We start from the raw sequence: 19,461 nt of genomic DNA on the forward strand, positions 1-19,461 counted from the left end.
GGAAATAAAACTCAGATTTGGGCCAAAGAAATTGTCCATTCAACCTTTAAGGTCTGGAAAAAATTGAATGAACAATTCTTTTTCATAACTGGATTTCTCTTTTGAGTTAGTCTTGAAGACCGGACACAGTGATGTAGTGCTGCAGCTATCCATTGTTTTAGTAATCGTGTAATTTTTCGATTCTTTTTTCGATAAATCGGATATTTTTTTGTGCATTCCGTAAACCATTAAAAAGCATATTAAATCATTCTTTAAATAAATGTTATAGTTCATAGCAATAAGCAAATGACAAATGAGTAGTTAAAAATAACACAATTTATTCTTAAATTTCCATAAGTTTGTCCTCAAAACGACAACATTTAAATTCACCAGTCCAAACTGTTTGTATACAAAAAAATATATATAAAGGACTAATTAACTTGTCAGATTGAATTAATTTGCGTTGATGTCACATAACTTAAAATAAGAAACTTGATTGTAAAACATGAGTTGAGTGAGACCAGTGATGCTGGTGTTTTGAGCTGTAACTCAATTGTGATCCTTCGTGTTGTTTCCCCAGATGTATTCGCTGTTTCAAAGCACAAAAGAGGAGAGAGCGGTGTGCTCCGCGCACCACAGATTCACATGCTTTAAATTAAATATGTAAATCAAACGAATCATCAAGGAAATAAAATAATAATCAAAGCTTTTTTATAATCGAATTACTCAATTTACTTGAGTAATCGTTGCAGCCCTATAGTGATGTTAAGCCTACCTCTGTATTGTTGGGAGTCATGTTGCTGAATAAAGCCATCTGGATTGATGATTGATGATCATTGGTGAGGGTTAGCCCAGTTTGCTGTGAGTTTTAGCAGTGGCTTTAGCCCAGGTAACAGTGAATGTAGCCCAGTTAACAGTGAATGTAGCCCAGTTAACAGTGAATGTAGCACTGTAGCCCAGTTAACAGTGAATGTAGGCGTAAGCTCAATGGGCTGATAAGTGAGATGTTCTGTTGTCTGCTGGGTTATATTTGTTTGATGTCCAATGTTTTCAGATGCTTCCCATAGAAGAATGCCTATTAAGATAAGATAATCCTTTTAATGTCCACACAAGGGTAAATTTTGTTGTTACAACGCAGTAGAAACAGGAGGAAAGGACAGATTATAGGAAGTTTCAAAAACACACTCTTAATAGAACTCTTGTGAACAAAAACAAAAAACTCTTAACAAAAACTCCTCTCCTATCTTAATAGGGAATGAGGGGGGGAAATAAAATAAAATGGATAAATAAAAAGATAAAAATAAGATAATAAAATAAAGATAATAAAATAAAATAAAGTAAAAATAGCTAGCACAAGACTCGGAAATACTATAAGCAAGTAAGTAAACCGAATAAAAACAAAATAGAACACTCTTATTTACAGGTATTGCACATGGTTAATTCAGTATTGCACATGAATATGATGGTATTGCACATGGTTACATCAGTATTGCACATGTTCAGGGCTAACAGTGTTTGTTATAAAGTCTGACAGCAGCAGGAAGGAAAGACCTGCGAAACCTCTCCTTCACACAGCGAGGGTGGATCAGTCTCTCCCTGAAGCTGCTCTCTAGAGCGGACAGAGTGTCCTGCAGGGGGTGACACTCATGGTCCCGCATAGATGTGAATCTAGCCAGGACCCTTCTGTCCCCCACCTCCTGCACCGAGTCCAGAGCGCAGCCCAGGACGGAGCTGGACTTCTTGATGACTTTGTCCAGCTTCTTCCTCTCCCTCTCTGTGATGCTGCTGCTCCAGCAGACCACACCGTACAGGAGGGTTGATGCCACCACAGAGTCGTAGAAGGTCTTCAGGAGTGGCCCTGTCACTCCAAAAGACCTGAGTCTCCTCAAGAGGTAGAGCCTTTACAGTGCGTCTGTGCTGTGAGTCCAGTCCAGTTTGTGGTTCAGATGAACACCCAGGCACTTGTATGAGTCCGCTCTCTCAATGTCCCGTCCCTGGATGTTCACTGGTCAGGGGGCAGCAGAGTGGCTTCTACGAAAGTCCACCAGCATATCCTTGGTCTTCCCCACGTTGATGAGGAGGTGGTTCCGCTGACACCAGTCCACAAAGTCCTGCGCCAGTCCTCTGTACTCCGCATCATTGTCGTCCGTGATGAGTCCGATGATACAGAGTTGTCAGAGAACTTCTGCAGGACACAGCTGTCCGTGTCGTGTCTGAAGTCTGCAGTGTAGAGGGTGAAGAGAAAGGGCGCGAGGACAGTGCCCTGGGGCGCCCCCACACTGCAGGTCCGAATGTCAGACACGCAGTCCCGGGCTCACACAAACTGGGGTCGGTCCGTGAGGTAGTCCAGGATCCACTCTGCCAGGTCATACTCCACTCCAGCCGTCTCCAGCTTGTCCCTCAGGAGCAGCGGCTGAATGGTGTTGAAGGCGCTGGAGAGATCAAAGAACAGGATCCTCACAGAGCTGCCAGGTTTCTCCAGGTGAGAGAGAGAGCGGTGAAGCAGGGAGATGACGGCGTCCTCCACTCCGATGCCAGGCCGGTATGCGAACTGCATTACTACAATCATCTTATTAAATAATTACTCCATAAACCAACCTCATAAACCAATCTCATTCTATTGGACTGGGGAATACCCAGTACTTCTGAAAAAAGCCATGTAAGTTTGCGTGCGTGCGTGCGCGTGTGCGTCTCCAATCCGGACACAGGAGTTGTAACAGTTGTAAGCAGACCACAGCTAGGTGTCTCAGAGAACTATTGAGTTTTTCAAACCAGCACTCAAACAAGGTCTACAATGCAGAAATGATTAGCAGAAAGAAAAACAATAAAATGTATAAAGGTTATTAAGAAGAAATGTTCTTTTGAGAGTCTCTCGTTGGCAGGGGTACTGAGATTATGATGCCACCATTCTCCTTTTGCCACCGGTTTCACCGCGTGGGAGGTCCTGGCTTTGACAGTGAATGGACCAGACCAGAGAGGTTCAGTCCAAGATATCCGGAGAACTTTTAGGAGAACCTTGCCGGGCAGAGGTTCAGCCGGAGCAGGGACCGCCTCCTTGTGGATCTGGGTGAAAAGACTAGATGCCAAGGCATGTTACTGATCCCAACAGAGTTTGTAGAAAACAGGAGAGGTGTAAACATTATGATATTTTTCTGGCGAGATGGCATGGTTCTCCCAGTCAATAGTTCAAATGGGGAGTGTCCCGTTGCCCTGCAAACAGTCTGTCTTACTGCAAGCAGAGCAAGGGGTAATGAATCAAGCCAATTCATGCCAGTGATAGATATAATTTTGCCAAACGTAATTTTAAAGTGCCATTGTAGCGTTCAAAATTTCTTTTGGGGCTAGGGATGATAACGGTGCCAAAAGAGTATCGAAGGCCAAGCATGGCTTCAACATTTTGCAGATAAACATTCTTAAAAGGGAACCATTGTCAAATTTGATTCGGAGCATGGATATGCTTCGAGAAAGTAGGAAAATTAGTCAATAATAGTCAAAAGGAAACATTTGCCACACACTCTAATACTTATGTTAGTAAAATCAATGGTATACAGCTGTAAATAAATGTAACCGAGTGTTAATATGCGTTAATATTGTTTTAATATAGTTGGGACTATAGTTTTATAAGAGCTTTTGTATTAAAAGTGTTTTTAAAGTGAATTATTAAGTTAATTAGTTATTAAGTTATCTGTTCTTTATTATTTACTTCTGTACCTACTTCGTGTTGTAACACTGGAATTTCCCCTTGCGGATTTATCTTATCTTATTTTCCGTTCCAGGCGATGTAGCGCGGGCAAACCTTCCCATGTCGGGTTTCAGAGTGGCTTTTGGATTGAAATTTGACAATGGGCCCATGTACGATGGGTCATTTTGGGGGTGGAGCCAGGGATTAACATGTGACGGACCATGTGCTTCAGTTAATGCAGCGTCTAGCAGAGGTCCAGTGAGAAGAACAGGCTTCCCTTTGGGACCCCGCCAGAGGCCAGTTTCATCTAGATAACAGTGATAGTGTCCAATTGGCATGTCCTTCAGACTAACAGTCAGCTTGGGTTTGACAATGGCGTCAGTAGATAATGTAGGTAGCAGCGGTGTGGAGAGCAGAAAGTTACTCACCATCTAAGGCGATATAACCTGCCGCTCTCTTGGCCAGGCAATCTGCGGCTCAGTGCCCCTGGAAACAAAGTCCTGTCCTTTGGTTTGGGCAGGGCATTTAACAAAAGCAATAGCTGAGGGCAACACAAGCGTATAATCTAACCGTTTGAGTAAATCTGGACGTCTGACTGGACCCCTTTTGCTGTTTTGAAATTATTTCTTCTCCATTCTGCCAGGTAAGTGACTATGATGCCCACGGCGTAAGCAGAGTCCAAGTAGATATGCACTGGTTGGTCAGCCGAGTCTTCAAAAGTTCCAAGATCTCTGCACATTGTGCAGAAGGGTAGTCAGAGAGTGTAGAAGAACACCAGTCAACAAAAGAATTTCCTTCAGCTTTAACAACAGCAGCAATCAGTAAAGAAAACTATGCCTTCAGTTAGAGATTTACAGAGAGATCAGATTGTGCCTTGGCCAAGGTCTTAGTGAGAGAAACAAAGTCATGAGGAGAACCCTCACAAGAGAGGTTAGAAGTTGTCAGCTATGTTGACACCTTACACAGGAAATTAAGTCCAGTCCAAGGTGGCAGTGTTCTTCTTCATTCGTTTCTCGCGAATAAGTGCACGCAACGAGGCAGTGACCAACGTATAGTCGGGAATGAACAGGCGACTGTAGCCTCAGAGGCTAAGAGAGCATGTGTCCACAGTAAGAGAAATACAACTAACTACACTAGACACTGTTCATGCTAAGAAGTTCACAGATCTCCTACAGCATTGTAGCTTCTTCTGAGAGATTCTAAAGCTGCACTTGTGAAGCCTCAGCAAGACATCTTTTTGGTGGTGGACAGACACGTTGAGACAGTGGGAGGAGCAGGAGATCATCCACATACTGCATCAGTATGACTCTGGCAGCTGAAAGGTTGAGAGCACTTTCTTCAGCACCCTGTTAAAGATTCCAGGACTTAATCTAAACCCTTGTGGTCATCTAGTGTATTGTAGTTTCGCACCCTTGTGGGTGAAGGCAAAAACATGTCGGACCCCAGGAGACAGTGAGATGCAGAAAAAGGCATTGGCCAACTCAATGTTGGTAAACCACGTATGAGATGGTTCCAATGTTTGCAAACTCCTGTACGGGTCGAGTACAGGGCGGATTCAGTGACTAGTTCATTCATTTTCCTAAAGTGATAAGCAGGTCTAAACCCTAACCCTATCAATGAAATTTCCCCATGTGGGACAATAAAGGAATATCTTATCTTATCTTAAATTTAGAGGGGTCCCTTCTCCAAAGGACCTAAGTACAGGTAGAATTGGAGTGTTCATTGTTGGATCATGATAGTTCCAGCACACCAGCAGCTCACAACCCAGACCATGTCTCTGTAACTGGGGGTAGTTCCGTGGGATGCCAATCAGTCCTAAATCTTTCACCTGATGAGCCGGTGAGACCGCCAGGGACAAGTGTGACACGCTACCCTCAGACATTCTATACCAATCCAATTGTTCTTTGATCAGCTGACAATAAGCAGCTACTCCTTCTTTGTCTACTAAAATTTGATCACATGCTATAGTTTTAGTATGTACGTACATTTTAACACTAAATTCAGATTGAAATACTTCATTCTTGAACGCGTCATAAAACAGAGTGCAATGGAGGGAGTCCTGTGGTGCGTGGTAGGATGCCAGAGTGTCAATTCAGGATCTCCATGCCAGGTACTGTGCAGCCACGCCTTCTGTGATGTCGGTCAGGCGGGCCCAGGAAATGTCAGTAAAAGTTTGTGTCTCCTGGTCATGCATCAAGTATTGTCCAGTAGCGATATTAGCAGTGCAGCATACAGATAGTCTAAAAGATAGGTTTTAAATTATTGTGCTGGTGTGGGCTGACGAATCACTGTGGTGAGCCCGGTTAGAGCTCAAATGAAGAGTCGCTCTTTACTTGAGGGTGGTTTATTGATATCTTGAAGTATTCTTTACAGTTTGATTGCACAGGTGGTATGTGTGTGGTCCTAAACAAACAGACCAATGAAATATTAATATATATAATATATAAAGTCACAAACACTGCTATTACTACTATAAACTGACAGGATTACGCTGTAACAGTAGCATCACTTTAAGATGTACACGTGATGGAGGCATGCATCAATTAAGCAGCAAACAACTCTAAAACGCTAAACTTAATATACACATATGCATTGCCAACTTTACTTACTTCTGTCACGCACACAATACTGAACTTGGGATGCAAACAAACTACTACTTTCAACTATAAACTCTGATAAACCGCGATGGCAAACTCCGTCTCCAAACTCTTTTCCTCTCTCTCTCTCTCTCTCCTCACGCAGCTTGCTCCTTTCGGTTTCGGTGGTCTAGGCTCCGCCCCTTAAAGGGCCAGCATGACAGTCTCTTTCAATAGGGCCTTTTTAACATTGTCCATCCGGAAATGCAACAATTAGTCCTTTATCAGAGCATAAAATAGTGGCTCCAGTCGTCATCAGGAGATTGCGGCCAAGCAGGTTCAATGTCAGTGTTCAGAGGTTTAGTCCATGGCAGAGATTGGTGAGTCTTATGGCGGAGGGGGAAGTTGATGGATGAGTGCGTGGCTCCAGTGTCCACCAGCATAGGTACAGCTTGTCCCTCCACCTTCACATGAAATATAGGCTCTGCTCGACATGGCTCCTGCCTCTCTGGACACCCGTAATATTCCTTGTCTTTGTGGCCAGTGTAAAACTGCCCACTGTGGGAGTCTCAGCATTTGGTCGTGCATCAGGTCGGGGCCTGTGCCCAGTGGGGGCTCCTCATCTTCCACGGTGAGGAGCCAGTTGTGGTCAGGCTCACACCCAACAGTCAGTAGATCCACAGCAATAGCATGTTCCTTCCTCCCATTGTTGATCAGTCTGAAATCCTTGACCACGACTTATTCCACCTCGGGCTCCTCAAAAGCCTCCTTTGAATCCTCCCTTAAAACCTTCACCTTTTTCATGTACTTTGTCATTTTTTAGATCTTTTACTTTAAGTTTTAGTAACTGTTCCTGCAATTTCTGTTTCTCTGATTTGTCACCTACTTCCTTGCTACGGTGTTGAGTCAAAGCGCGCACCACGTGTCTCCTGAACCGAGCGTCATCACCATCCATGAGGTCAGGGTTCATATTTAGATGTTCTTTAACATTCATGTATACTATTATTAGGTGTCTTCCTGTCACGTCTGTCCACTTAAACACTTCTGGTACCATTCTTCTGGTCCATCAGTGGGAGTCCATGGTGTGAGGCCAGAAGTGCTGGCGGCTGGATCAGGATATGTTTCCCTGATCATTGTATAAAATCTTTGAGGCCAAAGGACACATTTTCTGGTGCCCCATGTAGTCCACTGTTTCTTGAGCTGTGTGATTTCATAGCTACTTCAACACTGATCCATTATGTCCCTGATGTCCCCAGCTGCCAGCTGGTATCCGGCTTTTAGACCATTGAGAGCCCTGATCCATTTGGTTCCTCCCTCTCACAGAGAAGGAAGTTTAGCAGCTATGGCTTGTAGATCTTTGATTTGGAATGGTTGGAAACCTCCCAATCCTCCACTTCTGTCCACCATCAAAGGCATTTGGAGCATAGTAGGTTCTGGTTCTGTCTGACATGACCTCTATCTTTGTTCACTCTTGTCTATGCCTTCCTCATCATCTCTGTATTTTTGAGCCGTTGTTCCAATTTCCATCTCCTTCTTTGACTTAGTCCTTTCCCTCTCGGTCCAACATCCTTTGATGTTCCTCCTCTCAGTGTTCCCGTTCTTCTTCTTCTCGTCTAAGTTCCGTTTCTCCAGAGTTTCTTGTGTGTCTCCATTTCTTTTCCCAATTTTACTTACCGGAAGTGTTGATCTCATGTCTCCGTTCCCTGTATTTATTTATTTTACTTTTTTTAAATTACATGAGTCGGGATTCTTAATCTTATTTTATTTTATTAAATAATTTTTGTTTTGTTTGTTTGTGTGTTTATTTATTTGAATAATTATTTGTTTGTTTTATTTGTGTTTATTTATTTGTTCATTTATTTATTTGTTCATTCATTTTGAATTTGTATAGCCCATTTTATTTTTTATCCTATAGCGTATTTAAATTGTATTTATTTGTTTGCTTTATTTTTTTTGTTTATTTATTTGATTGTTTGTTCATTTATTTTGAATCTTTTAGCCTATTTTATTTATCCTATAGCATATTTAAATTGTTTATCTTTTTTACTTATATAGGTTGGTTGTTTTCATCATCTTTCATTGTTTTATGTTGCACTGAATCATCAAAGCAAGTTCCTATGTTTGTGAATTCAATTCAATTTATTTTTGTAACGCACAAAATCACAACAACAGTTTCCTCTGAAGGAGAATGCTGTTCATCTTTAGTTCTCAAGGGAGGGCGAAAGTTCCGCCCTCCGGGTCCTCCAAGCCCCCTCCTTTTTTCTCTTCATTCTCTCACTCTCTCCCTGGTCCCAGGGTTGGCACTAGGTCATATAAGGAATTGGACAGGAAGTGCCGAAATCCAAGATAGCTGCGCTCTTGCGGCCCAAATCACTTGCGCTTCACCATTTTGCTACACCGCTTTTCTACACCTGGTGGTGAGAGAGATAAGTTTACTGTCTCGCAGCACAATCATAGCAGACTTGCTGGCCCGTTGGTTAGAGACACGGTTTGGCCCATAGAGTTCGTGGGTTCGATACCTGCACGGAGCTTTATTATCTCGAGTTTAAAAATTTTTTTACAGTCTAGTTTGTTTTGGGATGAGTTGGCTACACTTTTGCTAATACAAAGTCATGGTATAAACTAGTTTTAACCAAACGAAGTAACCCTAAAACTCAGGGTTAGGGTTAAGGGTTAAGGTTAGGGTTAGGGTTAAGGGTTAAGGTTTAGGGTTAAACCCAGACCCATGTGATTTACATTTTCACAATTCTTTGTTTTACATTCAATTCACGCCCATTTAACACTATTTCTTTCTAAATTATGAATATGATACGACCGTTCGCCATGTTTACTACGGTCGACCACCTGTTTACTTCCGCCCGGCTCCCGCCATGTCGTCCTCGCCATGTCGTCACGGGCCATGTCGTCACTTCCTCCTGTTCAATTCCCTATATGACCTAGTGCCAACCCTGGTCCCAGTGTCTGAGCCTGTGCTCTGAGCCTGTGCACGCGCAAACTCCTCACATGAACGCGCAAACTCCCCCCACCTTTGCTGAAACAGTCATTTCTACAACTTAAAGGGGACCTATAAGTCATTTTTTTTTCTTTTCTTTTAATACATTTTGGCTAAATTGACCGTTATTTCACGCTACCCAAGCGTCTCTTGGCCACCTCAGCCGTTATTTTACTCTACTCCGTTTCTTGGCTCAACTATCAAAGTTGCCTTATCTATCGGCTATTACAGCCTTTAAATCACACGATCACCAAAATCGTCTTATCTTATCAGCCACCCTATAGCTGTTTCTTAGCGCGATCACCATAATCGTCTTTATCAGCCACCCTATAGCTGTTTCTTAGTGCGATCACCATAATCGTCTTTATCAGCCACCATAGCTGTTTCTTAGTGCGATCTTAGAGCTGTCTTTATCTTAATGACTTATCTTAAAGTCACCGACTCCCGCAGTCGTTTTATTACGCTCCCAAAGCGTTTTTTTTTATCTTTATTGACTTAAAAGTCAGCGACTCCCACAGCCGTCTTTTTACGCTCCCAAAGCGTCTCCTTTAACCTCCTTCATATCCCTCTCTGTCTAACCGTATAAGTTACCTACGTCTGTTACTCTGTATTGTTCTTGCAATTTGGATAGATTAGCTTTAAAAAATTTACACAATAATGTCCAATAGACCTCGGTGTGACCGCGTAGAAATAAATTTGACACTGTTCAATGTGGACAACTTCGGTATATACAACAGGTGTTGTCCTTACCTTTTAAGTTGTTTGTGCGCGCACTTCTACGCGACACTCCTTGGCCCACGGACCGCGAGGACGATAAATGGTCGTCCGATGGTCGTCGAGGTTTTCCGCAGTTTAATCCCAATCTTTCATCACGTCGGGGTCACCAAGTTGTCGGCGTGCTCGTTTATGAAAGAAGGGGCAAAAATCAGAAAGTTAAAATCAATCAGATGTTTAATCCCTGCCATTTACAAGACTAATACAGATAAACGGAGCGCTTATCTAAAATGTCCCTATCGAATGTGAGGCGTCTTATACGGGCGTAGTCCGGACGCACCGAAATCCCTGCTCCGCGTTATATTTATAACATTCAGATATTAGGCGGAATATGACGGTTGACGCCTCCTTCCAGTATTCTTCCATGAGCTCTTTCGCACGTCTGTGGCCTTGAAGTTTGCAGCTGTTCCGGGAAGGTGTCCGTCCTTATCAGAGAATGTCTCAAAAGGAGCAGTGAGTGTCTCAAATGGGACAATAGACTATGTATTGTGCGAGTTAACCCAAGTGTAACACAATCTAAAATGAATATAGTTGGTTATACTTTTAATACAGTTTCGTAAAACAGTTTCGTGAAATGAATATAGTTGATTATACAATATAGTAATGGTTAACATATGTGACTCGCCACGGCAATTGTCGGACCATGTCGGCCTCGGTGAAACTGAGAAAAACAGCATTTAACTTTTTTTTCCCAAATTTGTGATTTTCATTTTTTTGCAGAATGTGCTAGTTGAAGTTATGAATAAGCCCCTGTGTGCTTCAGATAACACTATTGGTTGTCTTAAACGTATACATTAAGCTGTTAAAAATGTGGAGTTTTCGGGTCTTTTTCCTGCTCTCCTGGGGGGCGTCACCTTTTTCTAGCCAACGTATTGTTTACATTTTCCACCAATCAGCTGTGATCCGCATGGCCAGCTGCGTGCTCTGCGTGCTCCGTGTTTTTCTCTCATTACTCCAGACCGTCTGCAGAGCACAGTCTTCAGAGCTTACATTTCCTGGACTACATTGCAACGGAACTGTTTACTCAGGTACACTTTTACTTTACTACTAAATTATTGCTTTAACGCTGTGTTTTAAGGCAGTCTCATGATCACTTTAGAATCTTACTTGTCTGCTCCGGTGGAGCTAATGCTAAGCTAACATGTTGCTTCAGTGCACTCTGCAATACGGGCTTAATGTGACTACTTGCTGTTATCACCATGTTATCGGGTTATTTTTCGGCGTGGGTTGGCCCGTGGGTTGTGTGGGTCGTGCTTTGTGTCTGTTTTATGGTGCTAAACCAGCTGTTACTCCCACAGCCCGGAGCTAAACGCAGCTATTCGGAGCTAAGTTGTAAGCTAAACTTTGCTATGTTATCGGGTTATTTTTCGGCGTTTTGTCTGTACAAATTATATACTTATGTAGTATTTCTTGACCCGTGGGTCGTGCTTTGTGTCTGTTTTATGGTGCTAAACCGGCTGTTAGCGCCACAGCCTGGAGCTAAACGCAGCTATTCGGAGCTAAGTTGTAAGCTAAACTTTGCTATGTTATCGGGTTATTTTTCGGCGAGGGAAGAGAAAAAAAACTACAATTCCCGATACCACTTCTGGTCACGTGGCTTACGCACTGCGTCACTCGAACCAATCACGCTCTTGCCTGGCCATTATCAGCTTCCTGTGTGTCTCTCTGTGCACGGTGTTGGAAGAGACAACAGGACGGCTGAACCAGGTAAGCTTTGCGACTAAAACACCCGCTTTTAATCACTTTAATGTGCGCCGGTTTTAAACTCGAGTGTATGTTTATGTTTTGGTGTGCTGTTCTGCAAGTGTTTTGCTTTTACGAGCCGTGTTATCTCAAGTGAGCTAGCTAGCATCGCTAGCCGATGGCAGATGTCCCAATATCTCCGCGTTTTGCATCTTAAATACACCGTTAACGTCACAATGTGAACTGTTATCTGTGAAGCGTGTTATTCCCATATTACTGTTAACCCTAATCCTTTTATCCCCCTTTTCAGAATTGGCAAAGACACCCTGACTGACATGACCTGTCTCTACGTGAAGTCTGCTAAGGAGCGTGGTAAGTGTAAAACATTATTTTGGTGATTTTCATGTTTTAATGATTAGAGTATAATTAACCATAAGCAACATCTGTTTTTCAGGTGAGCCTGCAGTTTGTACATCAAGCTTCAGATCACTGTGGAAACAGCTTCTCCCACACATCAGAAGCTGCAGGCCACGCACAGATCATCAGATTATCAAGCGAGCATACATGAAGACCAGGGTTGACACTTTGGAAGACATCGTTGAGGTTAGTTTATATTATTTGACTACTGTAATGTGTAAACATTAGCCTGGCAAAACTTCAGTGCTGCTCTCTGCTTAAGATATGTTTCTTCTGTTCTCATTTTTTTACATTGTCGCCCTTGTCATCAGGTAGTGGACAACAGCTCTCCTGAGTCTCACCTCAATATCCCACAGCTTGTTGGAACGGCGGATGGCAAAGTGTTTGTCAAGAACTTGGACTGGCAGAAGCATCTGAGTCCCTTCTTCAGACGGCTTCCAAAGATCAAGAGTTATCAGCACTTCAGGTATTTATATTGAAACTCTCACATTGTGTTAAAAAAAAAAAAAAGTTAATGAGTGTTTTATGTGAAATAGTTAGCCATTTCTTAAATGTTCTGTTATTTGTTTACAGCTTTGATGCCAAGAGCCGAGAGTCACAGCACTGAAGAGTGCACAGACGAAGAAGAGGATGAGGATGTGATCTCTGATGTAATTGGACTCTGGTGGTGTACATATCATATCTATTATCTCATATATTCAAAGCCATGGACCCGTTGCAGTTCGTATACCTGGCCCTGGCATCTGTTTATAAGAGTTCTTCTATTAAGAGTGTTTTTTAAACTTCCTATAAGTTACTGTCCTTTCCCCCTGTATCTACTGCGTTGTAACATTAAAGGCTATCTTATCTTATCTTTTGTTGTTTGTGTTGAATCATCAACAATGGTGCAACAATGGTGCACTGAATCACCTGTGAATTATGTTTATCGACAAATGCAATGAACCCTATTCTCATTCTGATTCTTTGATTCTATTCAGGGCCTTTTGTAATCCAAGTATTTCCATTTTAATATAGTAACTTCTAATTCTGATTCAAGTCCAGTTACCATCAATAACAAAACTCCTTGAGTCTTCAGTGACAGCTGTAGGGGAAGGTGGTGTCAGTGTGACAGGGGGGAGGGCTTATCTCAATGAGATGCAAATGAGCCCCCCTGTGACTCTGGGCTCACTCCGGTGAGAAACTTTGGAAGCCGTTTTCTCAGTGAATGGGTTTGAGAGTTGTATACATTCAAATGACCACAACTTACTCAAATATTATCAGATCTACATGAGTGAGACATTATTGGAAAGCTTTGAATTCACACTTTCAGAATCTGTGAATAACTCAAAATGTCTCCGGGTAGACATGTAACTGGATTGGCCATGGTCAGTCACATATTTAGATTCCCCTTCACAGGGAATGTAGCCCAGGTAACAGTGAATGTATTCCAGGTGTAACTACCGTGGTCTAAAAAGGACATCACGCTTCATACTGATGTTTGTGTCCGGTTTAATTGAAGTTTTAGACCGTTAATTTTACAACTTGACACCTTTACACCGTCAAAACTGTTCGCCAACATATGACCATTGGTAGTTAAGTGGTTTTCTAGCAGATTTTTGTCTTTTCTTCTCTCTGGCCAGTCCTTTCTTTTACCGTTCTCTTTCACGGCTTCTCTCGCTCTCTTCTGGTTTCTGTTTTTTACTTCGGGGGCAATACCAGTGGTCACATGAAAACTTACATGGGTAAATATTAACTCAAATAAAACGCATAAATAACAAACCAATTACAATGATGCTTTGGTCAATTTGCGGAGAAACTTATAAAAATAAAATGTTTTAGGCGGACCTCTTAGTTGCCATAGAAACGCATACTGACAAAATAGCGTCAGCTACACCAGGTAACAGTGAATGTATTCCAGGTAACAGTGAATGTAGCCCCGGTAACAGTGAATGTATTCCAGGTAACAGTGAATGTATTCCAGGTAACAGTGAATGTATTCCAGGTAACAGTGAATGTATTCCAGGTAACAGCAAATGTATTCCAGGTAACAGTGAATGTAGCCCCGGTAACAGTGAATGTATTCCAGGTAACAGTGAATGTATTCCAGGTAACAGTGAATGTATTCCAGGTAACAGCAAATGTATTCCAGGTAACAGTGAATGTAGCCCCGGTAACAGTGAATGTATTCCACGTAACAGTGAATGTATTCCACGTAACAGTGAATGTATTCCAGGTAACAGTGAATGTATTCCACGTAACAGTGAATGTATTCCAGGTAAAAGCGAATGTATTCCAGGTAACAGCAAATGTATTCCAGGTAACAGCAAATGTATTCCAGGTAACAGCAAATGTAGCCCCGGTAACAGCGAATGTAGCCCCGGTAACAGCGAATGTAGCCCCTGTAACAGCGAATGTAGCCCCGGTAACAGCGACGAATGTAGCCCCGGTAACAGCGACGAATGTAGCCCCGGTAACTGGCTATAGCCCCGGTAACAGTGAATGTAGCCCCGGTAACAGCGAATGTAGCCCCGGTAACAGCGAATGTAGCCCCGGTAACAGCGAATGTAGCCCAGGTAACAGCGAACGTAGCCCCGTAACAGCGAACGTAGCCCCGGTAACAGCGAACGTAGCCCCGGTAACAGCGAACGTAGCCCAGGTAACAGCGAACGTAGCCCAGGTAACGGCGAACGTAGCCCAGGTAACGGCGAACGTAGCCCAGGTAACGGCGAACGTAGCCCAGGTAACGGCGAATGTAGCCCAGGTAACGGCGAATGTAGCCCAGGTAACGGCGAATGTAGCCCAGGTAACGGCGAATGTAGCCCAGGTAACGGCGAATGTAGCCCAGGTAACGGCGAATGTAGCCCAGGTAACGGCGAATGTAGCCCAGATAACGGCGAATGTAGCCCAGATAACGGCGAATGTAGCCCAGGTAACGGCGAATGTAGCCCAGGTAACGGCGAATGTAGCCCAGGTAACGGCGAATGTAGCGAATGTAGCCCAGGTAACGGCGAATGTAGCGAATGTAGCCCAGGTAACGGCGAATGTAGCCCAGGTAACGGCGAATGTAGCCCAGGTAACGGCGAATGTAGCCCAGGTAACGGCGAATGTAGCCCAGATAACAGCGAATGTAGCCCACAATCTTTTTATACTACTAAATATACCGTATTTTGCGCGTGAAAAGGCGCACTGGATTATAAAGCGCACTGTCAATAAATGGTATATTTTGGATATTTGTTCATACATAAAGCGCACCGGACTGTAAAGTGCATTAAGCAAAACAAAACCGAAGGATAAGTCATTATGTTGAGCTTTATCAAACACGTTCAACTCATTCAGATCAATATTGTTCAAACGTTAATGAGCGTATTTACAACAACTCTCAGACTTGTTCAGTTATAACACGTAAAGAAACAGTCTGATACTGCTAAAAGACACGTAAAATACAACACAATACACTCTTTTTCAGTTCATTCCTCGTCCACAAATCCCTCAAATTCTTCATTTTCGGTGTCCGAGTTTAACATTTGGGCTGGATGCCGCCGTCCATAGTTTAAAGTCCGCGTCGTAAGCGTGTCTCTTGCGATAAGATCCATGCTCTCTTGGCTGGAGCCATCGTGGGGTCCTTAATCGTGGCAGACTACTGTTCCCAGAATGCTTTGCATACATGTTGTTGGGTGTGACGGAGCCAGTCTGTCTTTAATGCTTATTTACTGAGCAGCCGCGTGGGCATGAAGTGGCCGCGCCGCACTTTCCAACACACACTCATTCATTCCCCGCTCCCCGCGTTTCCCTCTTTCATTCATTCGCACCAGACGCTCCACCCGCAGCTTTCCCCGCACTCCTCCGTCACTAATCCGCCAAAGGTGCATACTTGCGCGCATTAGGTTAATTCTAAGCATACACGCCAGTTTTTACCTGTTTTGTCGTAAAGCCTCGCTCCACGGATGCGTCGCGTTGGGTCGAAACCGAGCCAGGACTTCCTGGAAGTTTAAATGGGCGCTGTTCACGCCGTGGTGCTGACCATGTGACACCGATTATATTATGTATTTCTATTGCTTTATTTTGAACATGTGTATGTAATTAATGATGTCTCAAGTTGTAGGAAGATGCTACAACAGTTTATTGTCAATTTATTTGGGATTTGAATTATCTAGTTATTTTGCTCAGTGGGAGGGGCAAGGGGGGAATAAAGGCGAGCCGCTCTTGGCTGGGGGGTGAGTCTGTCTCCGACAACAGTGAAGGTAACAGTGTGCACAGTGAGAGTCAAAGCGAGAGAGTGAAAGAGAGAGCGAGTTAAAGTTGAACTCACATTTGGAACTCTGTAAATTGATGTATTTTGGATTTTTGGACCTTTTTTGCTCACTGTAAATATTTTTGCACTGTTTCACTATTTGCACTTTGGTTTTGGCACAATAAATCCACCTGAGCACTTGAAATCTGACTTTGCCATTGTTTTGAACGAGAGCCCCGCTACATTGGGACTTCCGGTTAATGAGTACCGTAAACGTGCTTCTAGATGTCTTCTCTTGTGTCCCGAGTCTTCTTTATACACTGTGTACAACACAAAATCACTTCGAGGTCAGTAAGCACAACCAGAATGAATCCATATATTAAGCGCACTGGATTATAAAGCGCACTGACGTTTTTTGAGGAAATTAAAGGCTTTTCAGTGCGCCTTATAGTGCGGAAAGTACGGTACAGTATACAATAGAAACTATTCAACTGTTAAGCATTTAATACATTGGAAATCTGATCACAATTGCAATATTTGTCAGAAAATGTGCAATTCAATATTTTTCTTAGTTGTATATTCGTAGTTTACAATGCATTATACCTGTATCTGCAAATGTCTGAATCTCCCCTGACCATTCCTCTTTGGTTCTACTCATCCTTGTTCTCTTTGTGTGCGTGGTCAGTTGTGCTGGTGGTGCCCTGGACCGAGGTGACCCAGCTGGAGAAGAACAGCACACTGCTGTTCCCAGAGAGCATCAGAGTCTGCACACGCTCTGAACATCACTTCTTCTCTATGTTCCTCAACATCTCGGACACCTTCAGACTCATGGAGCAGCTCGCCAACATGGCCATGAGCACTCTACTGGACCAAGACCGAGCCCGGACCCACTCAGACCCCTCCCGGCCTGAGAGAGACTTGTCCAAGACCGGCTCCACGGCACGAAGCACGGCACCACAGATCAAGAGGTGTGTGAACTAGAACAGGGTTCCCGCGGGGTCTTAAAAAGTCCTATATTTGATAGAGGAAATTCGAGGTCTAACATAGTCTTCTGTCTCTTCTGAGCTCGAGTCTTTTTCTGTCGTCCTTCAGCCATTTTTGTACTTGGCGGTCCGAAGCGTGGAGCTTCGCTGAAGGAACTCGCTGCTAGCTTTGCTAAACACACACCGGCATATCAACCACGCATGCGCTGCCAAGGGAACGTGCTGATGTCCTTGGAATGAGAACGAGGCTGCAGTAGCACGCAGCCTCGTTCTGGCAGGGAATGACTACTCGGCTGTCCATGCCACGAGGAAATGAGACTCAGATTGGTCGCAAAAATCCTCTTTTATTCCTTTAAATTTGAAAAGTGGGTTTGGTCTTAAATAAAAGGAAAAAAATAGACCTAAAAAATTAAGACTGAGATGTCTAAATTGAATAAAGAATGCGCATATTTGTGTCAGAGATATTAAAATTATTCTAAAGGCCTGCCCACCCCGCGGCGGTCAGCCAAGCCCCGCTTGATATAAGCAGAGGAAGCCGTCGCTCATGAACCAGCAGGTTTTATTTTTTTTATAATCAAGATTGTTTTTATTTTTCAACTTTATGAACATTGAAGAAAAAATATATGCAAACATGAAAAAACAAAGAAAACAAGACCAGAGAGAGCATGACAGACATAACTCAAAAGACATCCTACAAATCAATAAAAATTAAAACACAACTGAGTCCAAAAAATGTCCCATTTTGCACACAGTTCAGTCCAAATGTGATATATATTTTTTTCATATTACGAATATCTATTATAGTCAGTCAGTCCAGTCCTTAATAGTCGGTGTGATTTGTGTTATGAATTTGATTGTGAGTGCCTTTTGAACAGGTAGGTTTTAAAGACGATGAGCTCACTGCGCAGTAACACAAATAAAACAAATGGGTCTGAATATGCACCTGACTTAGCATTGCTAGACTATTCAAGCTACAAAAACATAACAGGCTGGAGCGTTTGTAGCAGAAGTTGTGTCTATGCACTAAGGCACATCAGGGGTCCCCAACCACTGGGCCCAAAACCAGGCCGCGGGCGATTTGCTACCGGTCCCAGAGGCAAATGTAACCTATGTTTTACTATGTCAGTGTTCTCGCTGAGGGGTTTTGGCATGGCGGGCCGCCATGCTTCGGCTGGTCACCGCCATGCCCAAAAGATGCCGCCATGCTCTGGCTGGTCACCGCCATGCTCAAAAGATACCGCCAGGTATTAAGATAACCGTGCGTAAAAGCACCAAGGTGCTCGCATGGGGATCTTAAAGTACTACGGCGCCATAGTACTTTTCGCTCGCGCCGGCATGGTGTGTCCCACCGCCATCCTTCAACCTCAGCCCAGCGAGAAGACTGCTATGTATTATTGTTTTTGTTATATAGTCTGTTGCTATATGTGTTTTACCTTTTGAAAATATCAAACCAATTAAGCTAACAAACAGCAAACCTAAGCTATTTTAAAAGTTATAGAAGGGTTTGTACACATTTTACACTGTTGTTAATTGTTAACTGGTCCCTGAAAAAAAATCTAGCAATTGTACCGGTCCTTGTGAGGAAAAGTTTGGGGATCACTGTCGTACAAAGTGCTGGAAATTGTGGTCATGACTAATGAGCGCAGGGAAGGATGGACAGGTGTAGGGCTGCAACGATTACTCGAGTTAATCGAATAATTCGATTACAAAAAAGCTTCGATTATTATTTTATTGCCTCGATGCTTCGTTTAATTTGCATATTTTATTAAAAACACGTGAATCTGTGGCGCGCGGAGCGCACGGAACGACTTGTGGTGCTTTTGTTCCCCACGGAGCTAGTTCCTGAAGTAACTGAAGCACAACAGCGAGAGCGGCGTGTTTTAAACTCACGTGTGTGACCCATGGATCTATTATAGGTGCGACCGGGAAGAGTTTTGTTGTGTAAAACAGCACGGTGCCGCGAGCTGCCGCGAGCAAACACCACAACTAGTTCCGCACGCCGCCCACCCCCGCCTCCGCGTCATCACCGCGCCACCGCGGACCCCCGCTCCACACTCGCGCTGCCCAGCGCTCCCAACTCTCAACTGCCACACGCTCCTCTGCGGCGCCTTGAAACGGCCAATACATCTATGGAAACAGCAGGAGGACTGCGACCGTGTTATAAT

The 19,461-nt window shown here is 43.5% G+C and overlaps 1 protein-coding gene across 2 annotated transcripts in view; it reads left to right on the top strand.

Annotated features, from left to right (window-relative positions):
* LOC140372494 (TBC1 domain family member 9B-like) overlaps positions 1–19,461 on the top strand; it is a 115,633-nt gene that overhangs the window by 8,813 nt on the left and 87,359 nt on the right. For both annotated transcript variants that reach the window (XM_072459602.1, XM_072459601.1), the window contains exon 5: positions 16,999–17,281. In XM_072459602.1, the coding sequence (XP_072315703.1) occupies positions 16,999–17,281 (283 nt within the window). The remainder of the gene's footprint in view (positions 1–16,998; positions 17,282–19,461) is intronic.

The sequence above is a fragment of the Eucyclogobius newberryi genome, unplaced genomic scaffold, assembly GCF_026437365.1.
Source record: "Eucyclogobius newberryi isolate DKJ021-1_F unplaced genomic scaffold, fEucNew1.0.hap1 SCAF_24, whole genome shotgun sequence".
Classification (NCBI taxonomy): domain Eukaryota; kingdom Metazoa; phylum Chordata; class Actinopteri; order Gobiiformes; family Gobiidae; genus Eucyclogobius; species Eucyclogobius newberryi.